Genomic DNA, 23,011 nt, shown 5'->3' on the forward strand with positions numbered 1-23,011 from the left:
TACCCTGCCCTCACTTCCTGTTTCCTGCCCTCGCCCAGCGGGGCGTGGCTACACTGCACTACGAGGAGGCAGGGGGCGGGGCATGGAGGTGGAGGTGGTGGAGGTGGCGTCGGGGTAGGGGGGGGGGGGGGGGGGGGGGCAGTACCAGCACAACCTCAGAGACCAGCAGGGGCAGTGGGGGGGGGGGGGGGGGGGGGGGTGAAGGCAGCAAGGAAGGAAGCAAGGAAGGAAGCAAGGAAGGAAGGAAGGAGGAGCGAGGAAGCAAGGAAAGAAGATCCCTGGAGAGCATTGGTAAACCGTTGGGTGGAGAGGGCGGGTGGGGTGCGCGGGGGGTGGGTGGGGGTGTGGGGTTGGGGGTCCGCGGCTCTAGGCCTGGGCGCTGGTGCCGTTCTTGTCGGGTGGGGGTCCGGGGCTGGCGGGCAGGTTGTTTAGGGAGGGGCTTGGCCTCGGTCATCTTGCTGTCACGCCGCGGCGGCATGCGCTCGTTGATGCGGTCCAGGCCGCGCGCCTCGTCGAAGCTCTGGATCTTGTGCTGGGGGCCCTGGACGGCTGCGGGGGGGGGGGGGGGGGGGGCACAGAGCACAGGGTGAGACCGGGCGAGGAGGTGGGAGCCGACACCGCTAGGGTTAACCCTAACCCCCCCCCCCCCCCCCCCCCGACACAGGGTTCATGGGGTATGTAACCCTCCGCACCAAAACATGACATTCTGTGGGGGACCCCAAACTTTTGAACGGAAGTGTATAGTCTATATACATATCATACTGTGATGTGTATATAGATTCAGGGTACACCCTAGCCCTACTTTTATTTATATTCATAGCTATAGAATCAAGGCTTTTAAGCCTTTATGTTGTCGATTTCGTTTTTCTTTTAGAAATATTGCCCATACTTTAGGAAGTGATGTCATAACAGCACCATTGAAGCAAGCACTGTGAACCAATACCAGGATATATCTTATCCTACTTTTCTATCACGGACAAAGTAATTGTGTTGACTCACAAGTCTCCGGGCGACACTTCTTTTTATTTTTATCAAGTAAGTTTATCTTCCTCCTTTGTGGGTTTTATCTCAAACAATTAAGAGTTAAACACAGGGGGGTAGCCTGGTAGACACACGTGCACACAGACACTGTTTGACTAAGTAAGTTAAACAGTGCCGGGTTAAGTAAAACAAAGAGTGTTGAGAGGTCAAAACCACAGGCCTCCCTGGGATTAACTCTGTCAATTTGGTATAACATTCCAACTCTGTTTGGAGGGAACACTACATAAAGAAAGAAGAGAGATGTATGCTACAAATGGCAAAATATACACGTTAATAAAATGGTTAGTTATAGTCAACACTTCTTTAAAAAGAGGACAGTGACACATGACTTGAAGTCAAGGAGGAGGAGAGGAGAGGGAGAGGGATTAAGGATGAGTTGCATACCTCTGGCCTCCTCGGCCTCTACGGTGGCTGTGTGAGGGTGAGAGGAGGGGGGCCACGCCCGATACCGACCGGGGGTGGGGGGGGAGAGAGAGAGAGGGGTATCGTTATCAATGTATCAGTCAGTCCTGTCATCAGTCCTGTCATCATGCCTGTCCCCCCCCCCCCGGTCAACCTTCTCCACGCAGGTCGAAAAGTAAAAAGCATAAAACATTAATGATGGATTCTACACGCCCCCTCCTGTAGCAATGATGATCATCAACGATGATACTAAAACCAATACTACTTCTAATACTATATCGCCGATACGACAAGACCCAACGGACAGAGAGACGCGCCGGGGACTCTTCCTAGACTGCAATGGATTGAGAGGACTTGCGTCACTCCACGAGTTATCACGCTCGCGCTCAAACTCAAGGGGGGGGGGGGGGTCGTTGCGCTCGGCCGTGCTCCGACGTTACATAGCGTTGCCTCATTGCGGCGGTGGGGTTGAGATAATGGAACGGCGCTCTTCCTGTAGTTATGGCTGCGGAAGCGGAGTCGATGGCGCGGAGCGTGCCGGTGAAGCGGTACTGCCACTGCCCCCCCCCCCCCCCCCCCCCCCCCCCCCCCCCCCCCCCCCACCGTGTTAGAGAACAGAACAGGCCAGTGCGGAGTTTCCCCCTCTCAACGAACGCCAACTCAGAAGGCGCCGCTAGACAGAACGTCATGTAAAGGGTGAGAGGGTTTTGAAACCATGGTAACCGTTCTCTGGGGAGGGGAGGGTCTCTAGGGGGGTCGGGTCCCAACTGACAAAAATGACAAACATTACAGAACGTGTTGGTTTCTTTTTCATAGTCACACAGATTCAGCTGCGTGCGTGCGTGTCTCTAATCGTCACATGCATCAGTTTGCGGAATGGCGCGAGCCGAACATACCGTTCTGCAAGGTCTGGCGGCCTCCGGACAGCACGCCTATAGGTAACGTCCCGGTGGGGGTCAGCCCCTTCAGCTGTAACACACTCTCGTTCTCCTCTCTGTGACACACACACACACACACACACACACACACACACACACACACACACACACACACACACACACACACACACACACACACACACACACACACACACACACACACACTTTCAGAAAACAGTAAAAGATGATTTCATCGCATGAACCAGCCCAATGGCTGGGCTGAGATCCAGCGAGGTATGCCATTCATCTAGACTTAGGCAAACCGGCTTACAAGTTATTTCAACAAGCTTCTCAAAATGGCGGTTACCACCTCAAGTGAACAAAGTCGTGCGCGCTCCAAACCTCAGCACACAGAGGAGGCACGAGACCCCTAACGTGAACACACACACACACACACACACGAGACCCCTAAAGTGAACACGGGAGCCTCCTAAAGTGAACCCAGGGGTGCACGGTCCGTACCTCAGCACAGAGAAGACGCGAGCCATCTTCCCAATGGCCCTGATCTTATTCCGGATCACCTCCTTCCTCACAGCGGGGGTCCCACCTGGGACACGACAGGGGAGGGAAAGTGTGTTTAAGGTTAGGAGACCACCAAATATTCCATATTGGTTTATTGCCATGCGCACAAAAATAGAAGAATGAGCAGTAGTCACCGTGGGCAATATATTCATATTTAAATAATTAAAAAAAGAGTATTGTATTGTGCAGTCACACAAGGGTATTTCAATGTTTTGTAGTGGTTATGTTCTGTGTCTGTCTTTAATTTGAATTGAGCAAGATGCATAACCCCTACATGGTCTTTAATAAGAGGAGTCTGTATTCACTGCAAGTTGTTTTAGATAGAAAAGCGACTCATGAGTAAATAGCAAATGTCTATAAATAAAGTGAACAGTAATATTCAACCAATGGGCAAAGGGGACATTTACTCCAACACCAGCCACCGGTATAATGACTTAACTCTGTTCACTTAACTGACTTAAAAGGTTTCAGGTTTGATCCCTTGATCCTATCCACAATTTACCATCGCTGAAAGAGATTAAAACACTCACACCCAAATCCTAATCCACCCCAAATGAGCTCTCCCCCCATCTCCCAAAGAGACATGAGTTGTAATCTTTAACAGATTGCATTGTTCCTCAGCGCATTTTCACAACCAGAATTCCTGCAACTATAAATATCCCCCCAAAAAGACGTGCCGGTGCAATTAGCTTAACTCAATAAAACTATCACACTTGTCACAGGACCAGTCACAGGGAATTATACTTAATAAAAACAACAACCATGAAAATACCCTTTACATATCATCAGTCATTTTACAGGGGGGGAGGAGCCAAACCCTCACGGCTAAGCCACTCTCTCTCCGTGGGCCCGACAGACTCAAAAAGAGAGCGTCGCTCACGTGACTCGCGGAGGACCAGCAGGGAAGGAGACTGTCCTGCTCCCGTTCCGCTAAGCTGCCATGTAGCACCAAACCAGCGCAGAACTGGCCCACCCGAACACTCCCCGCAAGACCCTGAGACAATCATGTTCTCAGACCAGAGGACGAGCCGACGCAACACCACCCAGAGCCCCTTTAGAAAATGGTTGCCTCAGCTTTTGTTTCGTTCCTCTCACTCTTTCGTTCTCTCTCTCTCTCTCTAGGATGAACTCTGCTTGAACACGTTATCTGTTCAAAGAGATCCAAGGCAGAGGTAGTTGCCAAGACAACTTGAATTATCCTTTTTTCTTTTTTCTCCTCGTGTTGGCTGGCCGGCCTGACTGAGTCACTCTGCTGGAGAGCAGGGGGAGGGCTCCAAGGCCAGCAGAAGAGTCTGCCTCGTAACTATCTGGATGTGGACTGATCCCTGATTCATGGTTTTCCATCGTTTGTCTCACCCCGTGTCATCAGAATGACGGGGATGATGAGGGTGACAAAGCATTCTCCCCCACCCCCCCAACTTCGGCGTGATTGAAAATGTGGGATTAGCCGCGTTGCCGATAAGCATGCGGCTCCGCTCTCTGTGTTACAGGACTTATCGCCATAGTTACAGAGGTGGAAAACGCGGCCCCGTGCCGTGACCACGTCCCAGGAACATCCCATCATACTAATAACGACACCGGTGATGGCAAACCTTGAGCAATGCTGGAAAGTCGCTACTTTCAAACTCATCTCCTAAACAATGTCCTTAAAACTTTTGCATGCAGTCATTTAGCAAAGATGAGACAAAACCACAGAAAACAGCATACAAGTCAATAGTGGAGCAACTCCAAATCCAAGTGCTGCCCAACTTTGTAAAAATACCTAAATAGAGTGCACGCTATAGGGCTTTGACTCAGACACAATGGTCAGTCGATGGTTCTGGTTGGGCAGTCAGTGCTTTCCCACATTGTCGCACGTGGTGTCAAAATCACTGACCTCTTGGCTCCAACAGAGCATCTGGTGTCTATGAAAGAAACTAAAGCCAGAATGCAGAGGGACGTGTGCATTCAGACGTGTGCACAGACACACAGACTGTGTGTCTGCGTGCGTGCGTGCGTGCGTGCGTGCGTGCGTGGCAGTCGTACCCTCGCATGTGTCGTCGCCCTCCGACATGAGCTCGTCGTCGGAGCAGATGTTCAACACGTTGACCAGCATCTCCGTCACTAGGGGGAGACAATAAAAACACATGTTTTAAAGACACGCGTCGCACCCTGGGGCCACTTGCAATGACCGGAGGGGTATTCCATCAACCAGGCTAAGCGCAAAGCCGGGCTTATTTCGCTTCGCCTGGCTTCTTTCAGCTAGAGTTGCGTTCCATTAACATGACTTAAGGGAATCTCCGCTAAGTAACCATGGCAACTTATCCGACCAAACTAACCTGTAGCAGGTTAACTGTCGGGCTAACTTGAGTGGTGTTTCAGAGAAATCCATCTGTCGGCAACAATCGTACCATCAGAAGGTTCCGCCAAGCCTAGTCCTCACGATTTTGTCATAAATGTACATATATGAAGTTAAACAGCGTATATTTTCACTAAGGGTCTCTAGTAATCCTTCCTATATTACTAATTGCGTGGGGGGGGGGAAAAATAACACGTTTTTTTAAATAAAATAGTTAACAAAAATAAAAAATAAAATGAATAAAATAAAATAGTTAAAATATTTAACAAGATAATTGTTGACAAGTCATGCTGAGACTAGGGGTGGGAATCTCTTGGCACCTCACGATTCGATTCAGATGTCAACGACTCGATTGTAAAACGATTATCGATGCAACAATTTTTTTTATGTAGATCTCCATGCGGGATTTTCCAAAAAAATTATATATATATATATATATATATATCTGAGTTTGCAAATCACTTCCTACTTGTATGATGATCATTAAAGACAATCAACAGATGAATTACCTTATCTAATATTTTATATTAGATAAAGTCGGTTCTCTGCGCAGAGAACCCCCAGGCAGAAAGGAGTTTTCTGTAGCGCTCTGCAGCAGGCGAATAAATTTAATTAAAAAAATAATAATATATATATATATATTTTTTTTTATTAAATTTGTTTCAGATTATAAATTTTTCTGCATCGAGACGGAATCGTTCTAGAGAGAATCGCGATGCATCGAAGAATCGATTATTTTTCTCACCCCTAGCTAAGACCATAGCATAAGTAAGTAGGCGTGACCAATGATGTTTATAATGGTTTCCCAATGCAAGCACTACATATTTATGGGAAGGAACAATTCATGAATAAATAAATAGCCACTTATAGATAAATAAATATCACACCAGTGGAAATAATAACACCACTTTGTTTGGGGATTGGAAGAACAGAGGAAGGAGTTGAAGTCTACTGGTCTGCAGCACAGTGTGCTGAAACACTACTGGTCTGCAGTAGAGGGACTGGGATAATGTCTACAGCAGAGACAGGGTGGTTATGGTACTGGTCTACAATAGAATAATGGTTAGGGTACTGGTCTACAGCAGGCCGTGGTTATGGTACTGGTTTATAGTAAAGGGTGTTTAGGATACTGGTCTACAGTAGACTGGTTAGGGGGTACTGGTCTACAGTAGAATAATGGTTAGGGTGCTGGTCAACAGTAAAGGGTGGTTATGGTACTGGTCTGCAGTAGACTGTGGTTAGGGGGTACTGGTCTGCAGTAGACTGTGGTTAGGGGGTACTGGTCTGCAGTAGACTGTGGTTAGGAGGTACTGGTCTGCAGTAGACTGTGGTTAGGGGGTACTGGTCTGCAGTAGACTGTGGTTAGGAGGTACTGGTCTGCAGTAGACTGTGGTTAGGGGGTACTGGTCTGCAGTAGACTGTGGTTAGGGGGTACTGGTCTACAGTAGACCATGGTTAGGGGGTACTGGTCTGCAGTAGACTGTGGTTAGGGGGTACTGGTCTACAGTAGACCGTGGTAAGGGGGTACTGGTCTACAGTAGACCATGGTTAGGGGGTACTGGTCTGCAGTAGACCATGGTTAGGGGGTACTGGTCTGCAGTAGACCGTGGTTAGGTCCAGGCGTTTAGCTCTACCTTTCTCGCCTACGAAGGGCAGGGACCAGGTGAAGACGTCCATGAAGTTGGGCAGCCAGTATGGATGAGGAGAGCAGTTGAACTGGCGGATGTTCATCACGTTGTTCTCATACTTCAGCACCGCCGCTATGGTGGGTTGAGGGAGGGAGGGAGGGAGGGAGGGACACACACACACACACACACACACACACACACACACACACACACACACACACACACACACACACACACACACACACACACACACACACACACACACACACACACACACACACACACACACACACACACGTGTATATTCACGAGGCCAGGAGAAGCCCTTGTTGCCAAGGTTTCCAATAAGCGTTGCCATGGTTTCCATTGCACAAAAAAAAAAAAAAGAATAATCTTCTTCTCTTACCTTTGTTATTGTATACGTCCAGGTAGTTAGGAGCAGAGAAGATGGTGATTAAAGATGGGAAGCCTGTTGTTTGACTTTTTCTGTACATTCGATACCTAACGAGAAGGCAGAGAGGACAGTAAGGGCACTGTATGGGCAAAATGAAAAACTTTATTCAAATACATTCAAAACCTAATCGAGGAGAGACAATAAAAAGAATAATGGTACAGTACATATGGTAATGCACTGATAAGAGAGAGAAGCCAATGTTGGCAGTGTACTGAAAACAGATAATATATATATACACATACACATTATCAAACTGTACTTTCGGACAGTGTTGGGTACGTACCCAGCGTCTTGCGCCTCGTGAGCTCGTATTACTGACAACAGATTATTGTTCATCAGGAAGTCACATACTGCAGGGTAACTGAGGAACAAACACATTGATGTAGAATCAAACTACCAAAGCTTTATACAAACACGGCACATTTCATGAAAAAACACAATGGGGAAAAAAGCACTCAAAAGTAACAAGAAATAAAATTTGTTTAACATAATAGAGATACATCGGTTGAAGAGGTCATCCAAACAAATCTCCAGATAAACAAAAAAAAAAAAGTACGCTTTAAGAATACGTTCAAAAATATTGCCAGACTCTACGACGCCGTCAGTTCCTCTGGCAGACTATTCCGGAAGCCAGGACCATAGAGCTGTGCGTATTGTATTAAATATATACAAAATCATGAAGAGATCACCATTCACTGGTCTGCCCGTGTTTAGTGGCTTTGCTGACAGTATTTTCCGGTGGACCAAGGCTAATAGAGAGAGCGATTCACTGGGATATTACATGGACGAATATGCAGGTCAAACCCACTGCAAGCTCTTTCCAATGACCTTGGTCCTCATGAGAGTGAAGGCTTTTAGAGCTGAATGCCATATGGAAATCATGGCAACAGAGAGGAAAATAGACCTCAATTGCGGGGAGGTTGACACAGAATATATAAACCGTGTTTCATACTAAATGCAACCTTTACAAGATATACACAATATAAACATGCGTTAGCTCTGGTCTGGAAACGACTGAGCCAGCTCGTGTGAGAGGATTTCACACAAGCTGCCAGCCTAAGGGTACTGGGTTCAATCCCTGATGTCTGCAGCCTAGGTGTTCGCATCCGTAATAACGTAACGTAATAAGTAAATGATGACCGCAAACTGCAAAAGACTCAAGACTCGTCCAGAGTTCACCTAGACTGTGCATAGCCTCCCCCCTTACCCCCCCCCCCCCCCACCCCTCTTACACACTTATTGTATGTTGTACGTCCTGGCACTTAAAGTACGCCCTTGTACCTAGTCCTTAGCATTGTGTAGCAACTTATCCTAGCTGTCTTTGTTGTATACTGGAACCGGTTAACCTAGCGATTGTTTGTGCTTGACATTTGGTTCTATGAACATCCTGTACCGACAGCGAAATATTGTTTCACTTCTTCTGACAGATGTATAAATATATGAAAAGTGTCCTCTTCATGCCCTAAATCCAAATCAAGCAGACCATGAACCAGAACGAAACAGATCGCTCTCTGTAGTTTGGTACGGGGAAGAGGAAGAGGACGAAGAGGTGAAAGAAGAGGAGTTGCTAAAGGAGGAGGTGGTGAAGGAGGAGGAGAAGAAGGAGGAGGTAAAGGAAGTGAAGGCAGAGGTAGAGGAAGCGGTGGAGGAGGAGGTACCTGTAGAAGTAGGAGCAGCCCCGGACGCTGTTATGGCAGAAGTGTTCCTGGGTCTTCTCCGAGCCGTAGTCCTCCCCGGGGTCCGACCACAGCAGGTCGCACATGGGCCCGAACGCCGGCGGCTCTTTGAAGCGGTCCAGCTAGGAAAACAATAAGAGGATTTACTGTGAAACCCAATTAACAAGGAGCTTTCCACGCGGAACAATAACCGCTCTAAGCCGATTAAGACGATTAGACGGCCTGTAGTAATTAAATGGTTATACATCCCAAGTCAGGTCACAGCTTACCATACCGGATCACTTTGGCAACTCAACAAACTCTCGCCAAAGATAATTCCACAACGGTAAAACCTAATTTAGTTGCCGTGGGTGCACAGAGCCGGCCAGGCGTGAGTAAAACTGTCACAGTAATCACGGCCCCCTTTGCAGCTCTGCAATCGGGGGTGTGCAAACCGCCGTCCACGGCAACGTTATAAAAGCCATGGAGACGCATGGACCGTCCACTCAATTCACCAACCACTGCAACTTTAAATGTCGGTCTGTATTTATGAGGCGATTCTGCAGCCAGTAACACAATTCTTGCTTGTTTTTGAAAAACACATTTTCACATTCCCACACCAACCGTAGTATCAACCAGCTCTTCAATAGAATACCGGTCAGGGGGGGTTTGACTCATGAAACCATCCCCTAAAGCCCTAGCTGCTCAATAATAACAAACATCTGATGTTGACGGATAATAATAATGCTTTGGTCAAAAATGTGTTCTGCTAAATTACTAAATAATAAAATGAGGGACCGAAAACACCTCAACAGTATCGGGAAGGCATCCAACCAGCAACCCACCAGTCCACAGACCTGGCTCTACCGCCTTTGCTACCATTTTCACAATCTAACACAAGTAGCTTTGAACCAAGGCCAACAGTGAATTAAGAGGCCTGTCACTCATGAACCAGTAGGGCGCTCTTGAGCGGCGGGCCATCGCAGTAGGGGCAGCCTACTTACGGATGCCTGCGAGCTTAGCGTACATTGTGAGATTGAACCCGGGACTTTTTCACCCTAACCCCTAGAACTATCCTTCCGACCTCCATACAATATTTTCGTTCAACCCCTTGAATTAAAAGGGCGACATATTATACTACCAGGTGTGAGTGTGATTAGCGGGCGTTTCCACCTAGATGTATGACGGATAGATGTGCAACGTTTGCTACAATCCACTGGGTAGGCCGGTAGACTGATCTATCCAGCACACATCTAGGTGGACACGCCCACTTGTGATGTCAGAAGAGGCCGATTTTCAAAGCGGCTAATCACACTCACACCTGGTGGTACAATATGTCACCTTTAAAGCTGAAAGACGGCAATTCAATTGCATCTTGATTGTCTTTGTTTCCAATCCATTGCGGTGGCGTACAGTAACTATGTGTGCACACAGGTGTGTGACCGACCTTGCGTATGTCATCCAGACAGGTGATCTCGGGGCTGAGACCCCCGTGGACGCAGAGGAACTGCTGGTTCAGGAGGGCGGCCAGGGGCAGGCAGTCGAAGGCCTCCATGCAGGCGTCGTACACTCGCTCAGAGTACTTTATTTTACCTGCAGAGAGTGACACACACACACACACACACACACACTTTATGAATGCCTGAACTATGTGCACATACCATAGAACCCTGCAGGTTGCAACAAGTTTCAGCAACACCTTAAGATCGAGAAGAACCATAGTCTGCGGGAGTCTTTGATACTAGCGGCAGTGAGAAGCCGCTACATAGAACTTTGGCACAACATGATGAGCAAAAAAAAAAGTTTGTATTATCAAACATAAAAACTTGCACAAATAAATGTGATACTTTTTCATACCTTTTAAGGCCTTATATTAGTAATTTGGGAAGTTAATCCTTGTCAATACCCACGCAAGGAGGGACCCTGTTTATATTAACAAGAGCAGGAACTGTACAACACAGAACCATAGTGGGTAAAACTGGAGGAGGAACATGTAAAATGGGAGTTGGTCATAAAGCAGGATGATTAAGCCACAACCGCACAAATTGTGCATGCTGCAAGGGTCATCCTTAGGCTAGGGATGGGACATTAACAGAAGCCTCAACCCTGGGAAAATGTAAACTGATGCAGTTCATACACACTTCACAATTAACATAAAGCCTTAAGATATTTTGGAAATTCTACCACAGGCACCGTGACAAATATTACGGTTGCCTTGCCACTGATATCACCGCGACGTTGACCCCATGAACGCGTGAGACGACCACAGCCACTCACATTCCTGTTTGAAGGTGAAGTACTCTGTGAGGTGTCTGCACTCGTGGTTCCCCCGCAGCAGGAACAGGGTGTTGGGGTGGTTGATCTTCAGGGTCCATAGGAAGAGGACACACTGCATAGGAGAGACACGGACAGAGAGAGAGGGACAGACGCAGAGACAGAGAGAGACCAAAACAGAGAGACATAGACAGAGAGCGGAACAGAGAGACAGACCGAAACAGAGAGAGAGAGAGACAGAGAGAGACCGAAACAGAGAGACAGAGAGAGACCGAAACAGAGATAAAGAGAGAGACAGAAACAGATTGAAACAGAATGAGAGACAGAGAGAGAGAGAGACAGAGACAGGTAGAGCGTGAGAGGACATTGATTAATATTTGATTTATTGAACTACATGCTGGTTCTCTTTTATATTATGATCGTGGGTGGGACATGGGTGGCCTTAAAAGGTAAGAATTGTGAATTGTTAAAAAAAAAAAAGATGCTGTAGGCAAGATTAAAGAGCCATAATTTGAGTGTAATTTGTTAGAAATCCCATAGCAATCCGTCAGCCATTAGTGAGTGAACTGCTCTGTGACAATATAATTTCTGGTTGACTGCGGCTGCCTCCGTATGAGACCGTTTAGATTTCAGCCCACTCCCTACTGATTTCTGAACCAATCAGGGCATCTCTACCCTGATTGGTTCAGAAATCCATCTTGCCTGTCTGTCACACGCCTGCCCACAGTGTTACCATAGCTCCACCACAGGTGCATGAATGCACCACTACTCAATATCAAGAGAAACTAGGGAGGGAATAAAGCAGTGGAGGGTTTCTTTTCTTTTTTAACTCTACTCCTTGAGCCCTTTTCCGCTCTCTCCCTTTACAACTCTCAAATAAGCTTTAAAAAAAAAAAAGGTTGGTTTTTTCATTTGCCACCACATGGAGACAGACTTTGCAAGAGCCAGACCTCAATACAGTCAAATTGCGGTTTCATTTGAAGTGCAGGGATCAGCAAAAAAAACGTACGGGTTGAAGTGCCAATGTCCCCAAAGTCTGACCTGAACAAGAAAGCTGCTCAGCCCTACCTGCTCCCTAAAGACACAACTATAGTCTCTGCTAAACGATTAAAACAAATGGCAGTCATTTGTTCCACTCGTCATCATCATTCCACAACTCTTGTTTTTAATTCCTAGTTAGTGTCCGGTACTTTCGGCTGTGACACAATCGTCTCCCATCTGGGATTAATAAACACCTTATCCAAGGGATTTTTTTTTTAAATCAACAATACGCAGGAGAAAGACAGAGAGACCCAGAAAGATAAATCATGTTTGTGCAGCGCGGCTCCAGCACTCCTCACCGCGCTGCCCTGAGACGCTCTCAAAGTGGGACAGGGGAGCCAGGAGGCAGCATCCAAGGCTGATGTGAAGACTTATTAATAGGCTTGTTTCTGTGGAAACAAGCCTGGCATGTGGGGAGGACAAAGACAAACCTGTTAGATCTTCTCCATCTTATTTCCTATTCCCTTGCACTAACCAGTTATTTCAATATTTTTCGCTGTTCATCGGTTGATCCAGTGAGTCACGGCGGTATTTGAACCAACAACATCTGGCGCCCGAGGTCAAAGTCAAATGTTGGAAATTGGGATTATGAAAGCATTCGTTGGGGGAGAAGGGGAGGGCAGTTTCCTGCAGCACTTTGGCCTCCCAAAACCAGAGACAACAGACTACTTTATAAAGTGACATGTCAAAAAAGGTATGCAGAGGAGGAGAAAGACCACACACAACAAATTATTCCAATATTCCATCCCTACCCTGACTGAATTGCGGTACCGAGACCCGCCCGGCCTTGGTGGGATTCGAACAGACAACCTCCTGCACTCGAACACCAAGTCCAAATGATTGCAATTGTTTGCATCTGCGATTACACAAAATGGTATTGTGGGGGGGGCCAGTGCCCCTTTTCTGCAGCAGGGTCTTACCTCGATGCTGAAGTAGCCCCGGTCTACGTAGTCCCCTAGGAAAAGGTAGCGGGTGCTGCTGGGGGACCCGCCCACCTCAAACAGCTTCATGAGGTCGAAGAACTGCCCGTGGACATCTCCACACACTGGGAAAACACACACACACACACACACACACACACACGATGAGACATAGGCATCACAGCAGGGTGAAGCAGCTAGGTCCATCCTGCTCCTAGGTGATTTCTCCAAATTGCCTTCCTATCTGTAATAATGCATCTGAACTGCGAGCCCCTTCGGATAAATGCAACGGCTTACAGACAAAACGGTACATACTGAATGAAATACAGATAAACTGGAGGTTAAGACACCCTAAATGCCTAGATAAATATATCTACAATATACATCTATTAATTTATCCATACATACATACATACATAACAATACAATTCATTCTCTGCATTGATAACAGGCCATAAATATTTGGCCTGTTAAGCCCTTAGTGTGTCATGGTGATTAAGGGCTATACAAATAAAATGGAACTGAATTTAATAAAATATATATTCAAGTCTGTACTGCAACAGCAGCTATTTATGAAGAAATGCAGCATGCAAATAAATGTGTTGCTCAATGTGCAGTCGAATCCTGATAAGACCAGGATGAGGAAACGCTGGCCGTAACTAACAACAAGAAAACAGCCAGATTGTACTGCTCTATTTAGTGATAAGGAGAACACTGCGGTACTGTACTACGCTAACCGGAACCCAGCCAAAGCTAACCAGACTGCAGAGTGCTGCTGCTGTTCCAGAACTCATGTACGTCCCTGCTTTTCAACAGGCATGCAAAACACCCACACCGCACATTATTACCCACTCACTGCCCACACTGTACTCTATCACTCTGCTGCAATCTTCCTCCAGAATACCAGTTCAACTAGATTTTTTTTTTGCCGCATTGTTGCAGCCCGTCCTGATGTGAATTAACAAAAAAAAAAAAAAAAGGGCCATCATTGTCTCCAGAATAGAAAGGAGGCACCCGAAAATACAGTAAAAGTGTAATTTTCCCCCACTGTGAAGGAAGCCAGACTTATCAGAGCCTCTCCGATAACCACCACCAGCAGCTCGCTGTGGCCCAGGGGTCGAATCCCGGAAGGGATTGAACCCAAAACCCATTGTGTTGGGCGTCGAACACCCGATAGTCACTAAAAAAACCGACTAGATCCACTCCATTGATCCCAGGTAGTACATTCAGGTGTTTGCTCTGCCACCCTGTTCCATTACCCCGCCCTGACACTAAAGGCTTAATTATGGTTCCCGACGCAGAACCAAAACAGGTTCACGACTGCGTCGAAAGCGGCTGCGTGTTCATTGCGCTGCGTCGACGTGGAACCATAACAGAGAAACGCCCTTTCTCAAACAGTCAACGCCACAACAACCAAAAGATCGTTCCATGTTGTTGTTGTCGTCGTGCTGCAACCCAGCGTGTCCATACGGCCCCACCTGTGATTGGGGCTTCCACCTCCAGCATGCAGGTCTCCTGCCGCAGGATGCTGGCGCCGTCGTTGATGATGCGGAGCGCCGCCTCCTCCTCCAGCCGCCCCTCCTTCACCAGATGGCCCTTCAGCACCTCCACGCTGGGCTTCCCGTCCACGTACAGGTCACTGACCGTCAGCGCGGTCCCCGGGGGGTACGGCACCGCTGAGGTGGGGGAGGGGAGAGGAGGAGGGGGACACACACACACACGGACATAGACACACACACACAGAGACACACATACACACAGAGAGAAATACACACACACACGGACAGAGAGAGAGACACACACACGGACAGAGAGAGAGACACACATGGAGACACTCGACACGGACACAGACACAGACACACGCACACAGACACACACATACGAAACGAGGGGAGCACACAGAGGACACAGATAGAGAGAAATAGAAGGGGAGGGTTAAAACACTGTCAGTGCTGGTCCTGTGTCAAAATACTTCCAACCCACTTATTCAGGATTGGGGGGGCCATAAAGTCAGTTGCATGACTGAACTTGCGTGTCAAACTCTTTAGCATGTAACAGGAAAAAAAAACAACAGTGCCGTTATGTGTGGTAGTGTCATTCTATTAACCGGCATAACCCCGTCGTAAACACTGAATTCTTTGTTGCGTAACGTGAAAGACATCACACCGTTAGCAGTTTGAAAAGCTGCACACTAGAATTATGAATTCATTATTTTCCCCCCTCAAATTCAACCACGGCTATTTCCTGTTCCCATTGGGTTCTCCTTTTGTTGATTCAAACATGAATCATGCCATCAAAATTCGCCTTCACCACAACCTTTATTTCACACGGAGCTCTGCTAAGCAAGCCCTGGCTCACCAGCCCGCACTGTTGATACAAGTTACAATGGGAGAGCTGCGTGATTAAAAGAATAAATCACTTGGGCACAGCAACTGATATTTTACTATTATTTAATAGCAGAACAGGAATTGTAAATGTACCATTGGGTAAACAGTGTGTGTGTGTGTGTGTGTGTGTGTGTGTGTGTGTGTGTGTGTGTGTGTGTGTGTGTGTGTGTGTGGGCTTGCGACCTGCTGAAACCTGTGCATACCAGGGAGGGCTGCCAACCCAAATACGAACCACCCTTCTTGTAAAGACACCGAATTCACGCAACACTCTCCTGCATCCCCCCCGACAACATAATGCGCCCGGCCATGTTGTTCAGATGATACAGCCCTAATGACCTTCTCTCGCAGGTTTAGTTGTATCTTAGCGAGGGGGAAACCCTGACGCACCGGAATAGACTTATGAGCTACTAATGTAACGTGTGCATGATGCCAGTGTTCGCTTGGCGCTGTTGTTTCCAGAGGTCACCCAGCAAACCCGTCCGAGTCACAAGGCTCTCGTTGAAAGGAAAATTACAATTCAAATTAATAAAAGCGACCTGGTCACTTTTTAAAAATACTGGAGCTGCGCAGGAATTCGGGGCGAGAGGGATCTTGACCCGAGGGATGTGACATTGGGGTTTGGCTGGGAGTAAAACCCCTCCCCCAGACTAGACGACCCCGCCCCCTACACCGTACACAGATCCACTTCATATTTATTGGACCACCGCCCAAAAAATTATGCCTGCACATATGGTCATATAATTAAGATTGTGCAGGCACCATCTGACAGAAAGTAGTGAAAATAAGACGTGGGTGGGTTGGAATATTCCAAGGACAAAGTAGTACTACACCAAACCCAACACATCCAACAACTGGGTGTTGAGTCACAGCGTCAGGGCAAAACCCAACGGTGTGAATTCACACATACACACGGATGTCACGCTCTCAAATCCCACTCTTAGTGAGCTGGGAGTGCTGTGCTTCTTTCAGTACCCTATCCCTCGCCATCAATTTGGCAATCACGCACAAACAAATGTGCAAACGCACACCCCCAAACGCCCAGGCTACACAAGACGCAAACAAGAACCCACACGCAGAGAGGAGTGCGCGCACACACACACACACACACACACACACACACACACACACACACACACACACACACACACACACACACACACACACACACACACACACACACACACACACACACCCTGGATGCCTTGCCTTCATTCTCGTAGACTGAACCTATTTCAGTGAGCGTCTGAAACGCTGTGGTGCAGACACACAGAAACCAAACCAGGTCGCGGGATTGGCCAATCATCTCTGAAGCCAGTGAACTGGTTCACGTTGGGATCCGTTGGTCATTAATTAATTGAGTTCTAGTGCGAGACACTAACCGCCGAAACAGGAGAGGTTGCGCTGTAGTAATAGCTACTACCTATGTGATGGCGTGAATTTATGGCATATGCAAATGATACAGGAAGCGATGCAGAACTAAAGACTGTTTTATGATCAGCATTATTCACTTACTAAATACATTGAAATCAGCAGTTTTGCAATGTATCATTCAACCAACTCATTGTTTAAAAAATGACAACTTCTTGAGGAAGTGCTGGTTACCTAACAAAATCTGTGATGGGTGACATCATCAAAACACAATTGGTTTCGTCCCCGACTGTTTGAGTGACAGGAGAACCCTGCATGCATAGATTGACGGCTTCTCCTTTGCATACTCTGCGGTGGTGATGGGAACGTGTGTCCTACCTCATGCTAAGAATGCTGTTCTTCGGGGCGTTCCCAAAAGCCCATATGTATTGTGACAGACTTTACACTCATGAACTTTATACACATGGAGGATGGGAATCCTGGTATGTGTGTGCGTGTCTATGTGTGCATGTGCTTGCGTGTGTGTGTGACCAACAACTATGCTAAGGGGCCCAATACAACCATTAATGTCTGCTATGCAATCATAAAAAAGGATAATTAAATGTGCTAACCACTGCCACGCCTGTAGCATCATATAGCTAATCTGCACTCCATTGGATGCTTACTTATGTTTTGTATCAGTCTCATTTGTAACACGCTTCAGATCCGAGTATCTGCTAACATAACTGAATGTAAAATGCCTACCCAGTGAATTGCACAACATAAATCTTCCACTGAATTACTGTACATTTCCGTCCCTGGTATTGAGTCAACAAATACGTTCAAAAAAGGAAAAACAACAGTGTGTGAGGAAAGCTTTTCTCCCGGGGACGGGAAAGAGTAATAGAGTACTCTGTGTACTAGGGACCACCTACACAAGCAGCATAATTTCTCATCTGTTACATAAGATTTCTCTCTTCTAAATCTTGCACGTTTATAATTCATGTAAGGCCTAACCCACACTGGGTCCTAAGCTAATCACACATCCCGATACTGCCTGCTAAATAGACGGGGCTCCGCAGGGTCCATTTAGTGATTACAGAGGATTATATTTTCAATTGAGTTTCAAAGATTGTCAAAGATTTGTTATTTCTTTAAAGAGCCAATGAACCCAAAATATATATTTTTAAAATCACATAGTGGTCAAATTCCATCTGAAACAGTGGATTCACTGGCTCTTCAATGTTATTTTTTTTATTCGTTTTTGACTTGGAGCAATGTGACGTCAGTCAAATACATCTATTTGTTTAGTTCACTTTTAGGCAAAAAGAGTAATCTTCGAGCGATTTGTTGGGGAACAATTGCACAATTAGTCCCCCAAAAGATCAGATTACTCAACAACCATACAAATCACAAGAATGCTTTGTTGATAATGTTGTTGCATGTTGCAAGGGGCATGTCTTCACAAGAAAAAGCAGTGTGGTGAGACACGCCTTTTCCAGAGACAAGGATTTGCTACATTTTGAGCTTGTTGCCGAGTGTTCTTTAACCAAATGTGTGACCACAAAACAAAAGGCAATAACATTGGTTTGTAATAAAAGTAAAGCTAAATAAAGGCTATTATTTAAAAGTACCACACTACCAAACAGCACTGCATGTCACGACAGTACAGCAATAAACGGCATACAACTGAATGAACATACAAGGGCGGTGCTGCTTATTTATATATTCATTTGAATATTTCGTTTTGAATGTGGTCAGTTGGTTTTTAGTCCACAGCACACTACAGTGAAAGCATAAAACATGTGTTAATCTTGTTTCCTGCTATTGCCCAACTGTTCATTGTTTGTGTTTTCACCTTCATGTTGTCATTTCCATTTCTCAAATCTACTCCTCCACGACCCGCAAGCTTTCCCATACGGCGTGGGGCGTTTCTAAACTCAAACATAGTTTACCAGCAGGACCTCGTAGGATGATCAACTGCTTAATAGCAGTTGCTTAGCAGCTCTGCCATTCTAAATTTACATTACATTTTTTAACTTGGAGTGCAACCACAACACTAACTGTACCCTCTTAAACAATAAGGATATCAAAAGTGATAAGAAGTGCTGGCGTATTGGTGTTTTTGTAAGCCTCCTCAATAGTACGACCTCCTTGCTATGTCCCTGGTGCATCAATTATGAATGAGGGCAGAATCCCTACACAAACTCCCTGATTGCAAATGCTAGACCTGATTCAATTACCAATCAGTAAATAAGCAGTACACAGCACAGAGGAAGACTCGAATCATTGCCCACGCACTACAGGAGGAGTACAGAGACTGTGGAGGATGACTGATCTGGCTTGGCCTGTGAGGACGACCTGGGCTTTCTGCACAATGGGGGTGGTAACACCCCAGAGTTGAGTAGGATTGTGTGTGAAAACGTGTCACTTCTCCTCCCTGGGTTGGATTACACCTGATCTCAGGCATGAAAACAGGATTAGCTATAAATCATTCAATCTATCCAACAATAAATGCATTACACACGCCTACCCTCAAATATTGACGTAGCTATTTAATTGTATATCACTCTATACATCTTGTAGTGCTGCATTCTATATACCATCACCATTAGCATAGACAGAGTACCTGATGTTCTACATGAATAAAATATATCGATTACGTTCTGGACGATAGTTTAATGTCACACTACTTGAACAGAGACGGCCCAGGTTGTGCGCGCCTCGGTCGGAGAGGAGAGAGTTCTCTATCCGTCTGGCAATCTCTTAAGAAGGGAGATTTTAATGGTCTCCCGTCAGCTTTGCCCTTCTAAGCCTCCCATAAACCAATCAAACATACCCACTAAAGCCAACAGACACACCTTGGACTACCAGTGAACGTTCATTCATTCCACAGTGGAACCCCACCTTGTGCACCCAAAAGCACAGTAGTCTGAGAGCAGGCAGGCGGGTCCGGCTCTCTCTCCCCTGGCCAGCTGCACACTGCGGCATCGCTGCATTAAGTGTCGTCCGCTGAACCAGCACCCGTTCAGCTGCCTGGCTCTACCCCCGGGTCAGAGACAATGGAGCCTCTGTTTAAAAGAAGCTGTCATCGCACGGTGGCTGTTTCATTAAAAAAAAAAAAAAACCGACTCCACGTCTCCACGTTCTGTATGTGGCTGACATTTGGCACTCAGAAGAGACACGTTAGCTTCCCTGCTAGGTGATTAGCTCCGGGTTGATTCATTTACATAACCTCGACAGTCTTCCTCGGGGGGAGCCTCCACGTTATGGTCTACAAGCATTCATTTTACACCCATCGACGTGTCCTCGGGGGTTCAAGCCAAAGTATTACATTAATTAAGTTGGTATGGAGGACAGCGTTCTGCTGAGTTGATTGTAACTTCCTGTACCGAGGCAGATAACGAGCAATACTTCAGATAACACTTTGTGTAACACGACATCACGAACCTTTGATGGGTCTCTCCACCGTGGACAGTTTGTTTTGCTCTTTCGTCGACATCTTCCTCTCTTCTGGATAAACGCCACACACACACCTGAACACGGGTCCCTAACTGGACCAGATATCCCTTATGAGCTAGCTAGCTCGCTAGCCTAGCCGTGCTAGCTAGCCGTGTGTTAGCACCTCGGGATCCTCCTGCGACAGGACCCAGCAGACCTGAGAACACAGCACAGCCCGGGTCCGGATCGCGGTCTAAACCCTAACCTAAGGGGGGGGAAGGGGAACCGGGTTGGTCTCGTTCAGCTGCCAGATGAAAAGCTGTATTTTGCCTTCTTATGGGGGTCTTCTCTCGGGGTGTTGTGGGTGTCTCTAAAGATGCAGGGATGGCAGAGAGAAGAAGAAGAAGTGCTGTCAGGTTCTCTCGGAGGATGAATCGACTCGTCCAGGAAACGACTGACTCCCTTCAGGTCCTCACAACGGGCGTCAGATCGTGTGCTGGTCTCATCGCTCGGGTTGTGCGGACGGGGAGCATCTGGTGCAGCAGCAGGCCGTGCGGTGAGGGGAGGCGGGGGAGCTTCGGGATCTGGTCGTGATCCGACGCGTCGTCCAGACTTCTCTTCAACTGTCGGATTACAATAATCCACCTCAAGAGGATTTCCTCCTACAACATGGCTGTGTGTGCCGACGCACAGCGCTGTGGGTAGTGTAGTAGCAGGGTGTCGAGGCTTGTCCGGGTCTCCCGCGGTGGTCATTCACTGTTTACTTTGCTTTGTGACGGGAGGATATCAACGTGAACGGCAGTAGATCACCCGATGCGCAATTAACCCGACATGGACCACTGCCACTGATTGCCTAGGCATAATAAATCATTTGAGATATGAATTATTATATTCCATTATGTAAAATTGTATGACATTATACACCGTACTAAGTAGGTCGTTTTGACTCTAAACAATTAAATTGACCTATTTTATGGGGGCAAATTGGGAATATCTTAACAATTTTTCAAGCCAACCGCAGGTAGGCTGTGGCTTTAATAAACTGCTTGAGGTAGGTTAGTGCACCAAATACAAAAAGGTAGCTGGCAAATTGTTGCATAAAACGAATCTGGTGCAGATCCCTTTTTATTTATTTTATTTTATTTTAATTTGCTTTGTTCTCAAGCGACACCCAGAGGCAATTTGCTCATTAGATACTATGCAATTACAAACCAAGCGTCACACTCTCCCGCCAATAATCACCCATAACAATATTGCAATGCAATAAAGCATTCTACTGTTCGATTGATATAGTTGTGTTTTCAAATGGACCATGAACAATGGTCCATGATCAACACGTCTTATTTGATGGACCGTGCACACATCGCCTGTTGCAGTAGGCATATACTGAATCGAATGCATGCATACGCCTATATAGTCTAAGAGCTCCCTATAGGGTTCAATCCCCCAACCTTTATTTCACCATCCCCCCCCACCCCCTTCAAGGGATACTCGGCTCCAAACCATTTAATGGGGTTTACATTATGAGTAGCTACATTCGATTCAGTTCACAATGTCAACGATAATAATGATAGGAATATGCTACATCTTTCAGTGAAGAACGCTTCACTCAAAACGAAACAACAGCATGACCTTGTGGTCATTAAAGGCAAGTAGGACCTACTCGTTTTGGGTTTATGTGAACAAAAATAATAACGGGACCTTTAAATGACCTCAACTGCAACGAAAATCACGCTAAATGTCCTCAACAGAAAATGACATTTTTTCTAACCAATCACACTAAAATGTTTGTCTTTGTTTTTGACAGATATTTTATCTCTCAGCCCCATAAACACATTTATGATCTCATGTCAACTTTTAATACATATCTATATTTCATGAATAGAATAGAACAGATCAGACCTGGTTCTTTTTGACTTATTACTTGAGCATTTCATTATTTTGTTTACCAAAGTCATGTCATTACAAATAAGTGTATTTGTTTGTATATACTCCTTATCACAATTCATTATCTAAAGTGGATCTCAAAAGTCTAAGGAAAGTGACCGGACCAAGACTTTTTAAGGCCCAAACATAATGAGTCAGGAGTTAAGAGTTGGACAGTTTGGACAGAGACAACATCTAAACAACAAAACGTTAAGAATATTCAAAAATACATATGAAGACAAAATCCTAAGTTGTTTTTTTTGCTATTTCTAGGGGGGGAAATAGTAGCCCAACATTAATTGTATTAATTGTCAACAACTGTCCGGTCTCTGGTGAAACCCGGATGGAGTACCCTGTTTTTTGCCTAGACTACTTCACTGTGTAAGGACAACTTCTGCCGGGCTGGGGGTCCAAATGACGACCCCCCCTAGACCCTGTTCCACCATCTACCCTCATCCCATCGCCTAGTCCACCTCGTCCTCTGCAGCGGTTGTATCACCACCTACCATCCTCACATCGCCTCGTCCATCTCTGTCCATCTGTAGCTGTTGCATGGCAGACCTACCATCATCACATCGCCTCGTCCATCTCTGTCCTCCGCAGCTGTTGCATATCAGACCTCTGCCGTGGGACGGCATATATGCAATGAATGATTGGGTTCATTGCATATATCTATCCATGCCCATCACAAGTGGGA

At 46.4% G+C, this 23,011-nt stretch overlaps 1 protein-coding gene across 1 annotated transcript; it reads right to left on the reverse strand.

Annotated features, from left to right (window-relative positions):
* Positions 1-219: 219 nt before the first annotated feature.
* On the reverse strand, positions 220-21,138 carry LOC311367802 (serine/threonine-protein phosphatase 2B catalytic subunit gamma isoform-like). Its single transcript, XM_084486628.1, is given in 15 exon segments — positions 220-429; positions 431-549; positions 1,426-1,452; positions 2,340-2,437; positions 2,844-2,928; positions 4,929-5,006; positions 6,876-7,001; positions 7,276-7,370; positions 7,607-7,684; positions 8,982-9,121; positions 10,426-10,571; positions 11,256-11,367; positions 13,214-13,338; positions 14,692-14,889; positions 20,398-21,138. Coding segments are annotated over 15 exon segments (1,542 nt in total). The 5' UTR covers positions 20,450-21,138; the 3' UTR covers positions 220-366.
* Between the last annotated feature and the right edge of the window lie 1,873 nt (positions 21,139-23,011).

Source organism: Micromesistius poutassou, assembly GCF_964030765.1.
Source record: "Micromesistius poutassou genome assembly, chromosome: 22".
Classification (NCBI taxonomy): domain Eukaryota; kingdom Metazoa; phylum Chordata; class Actinopteri; order Gadiformes; family Gadidae; genus Micromesistius; species Micromesistius poutassou.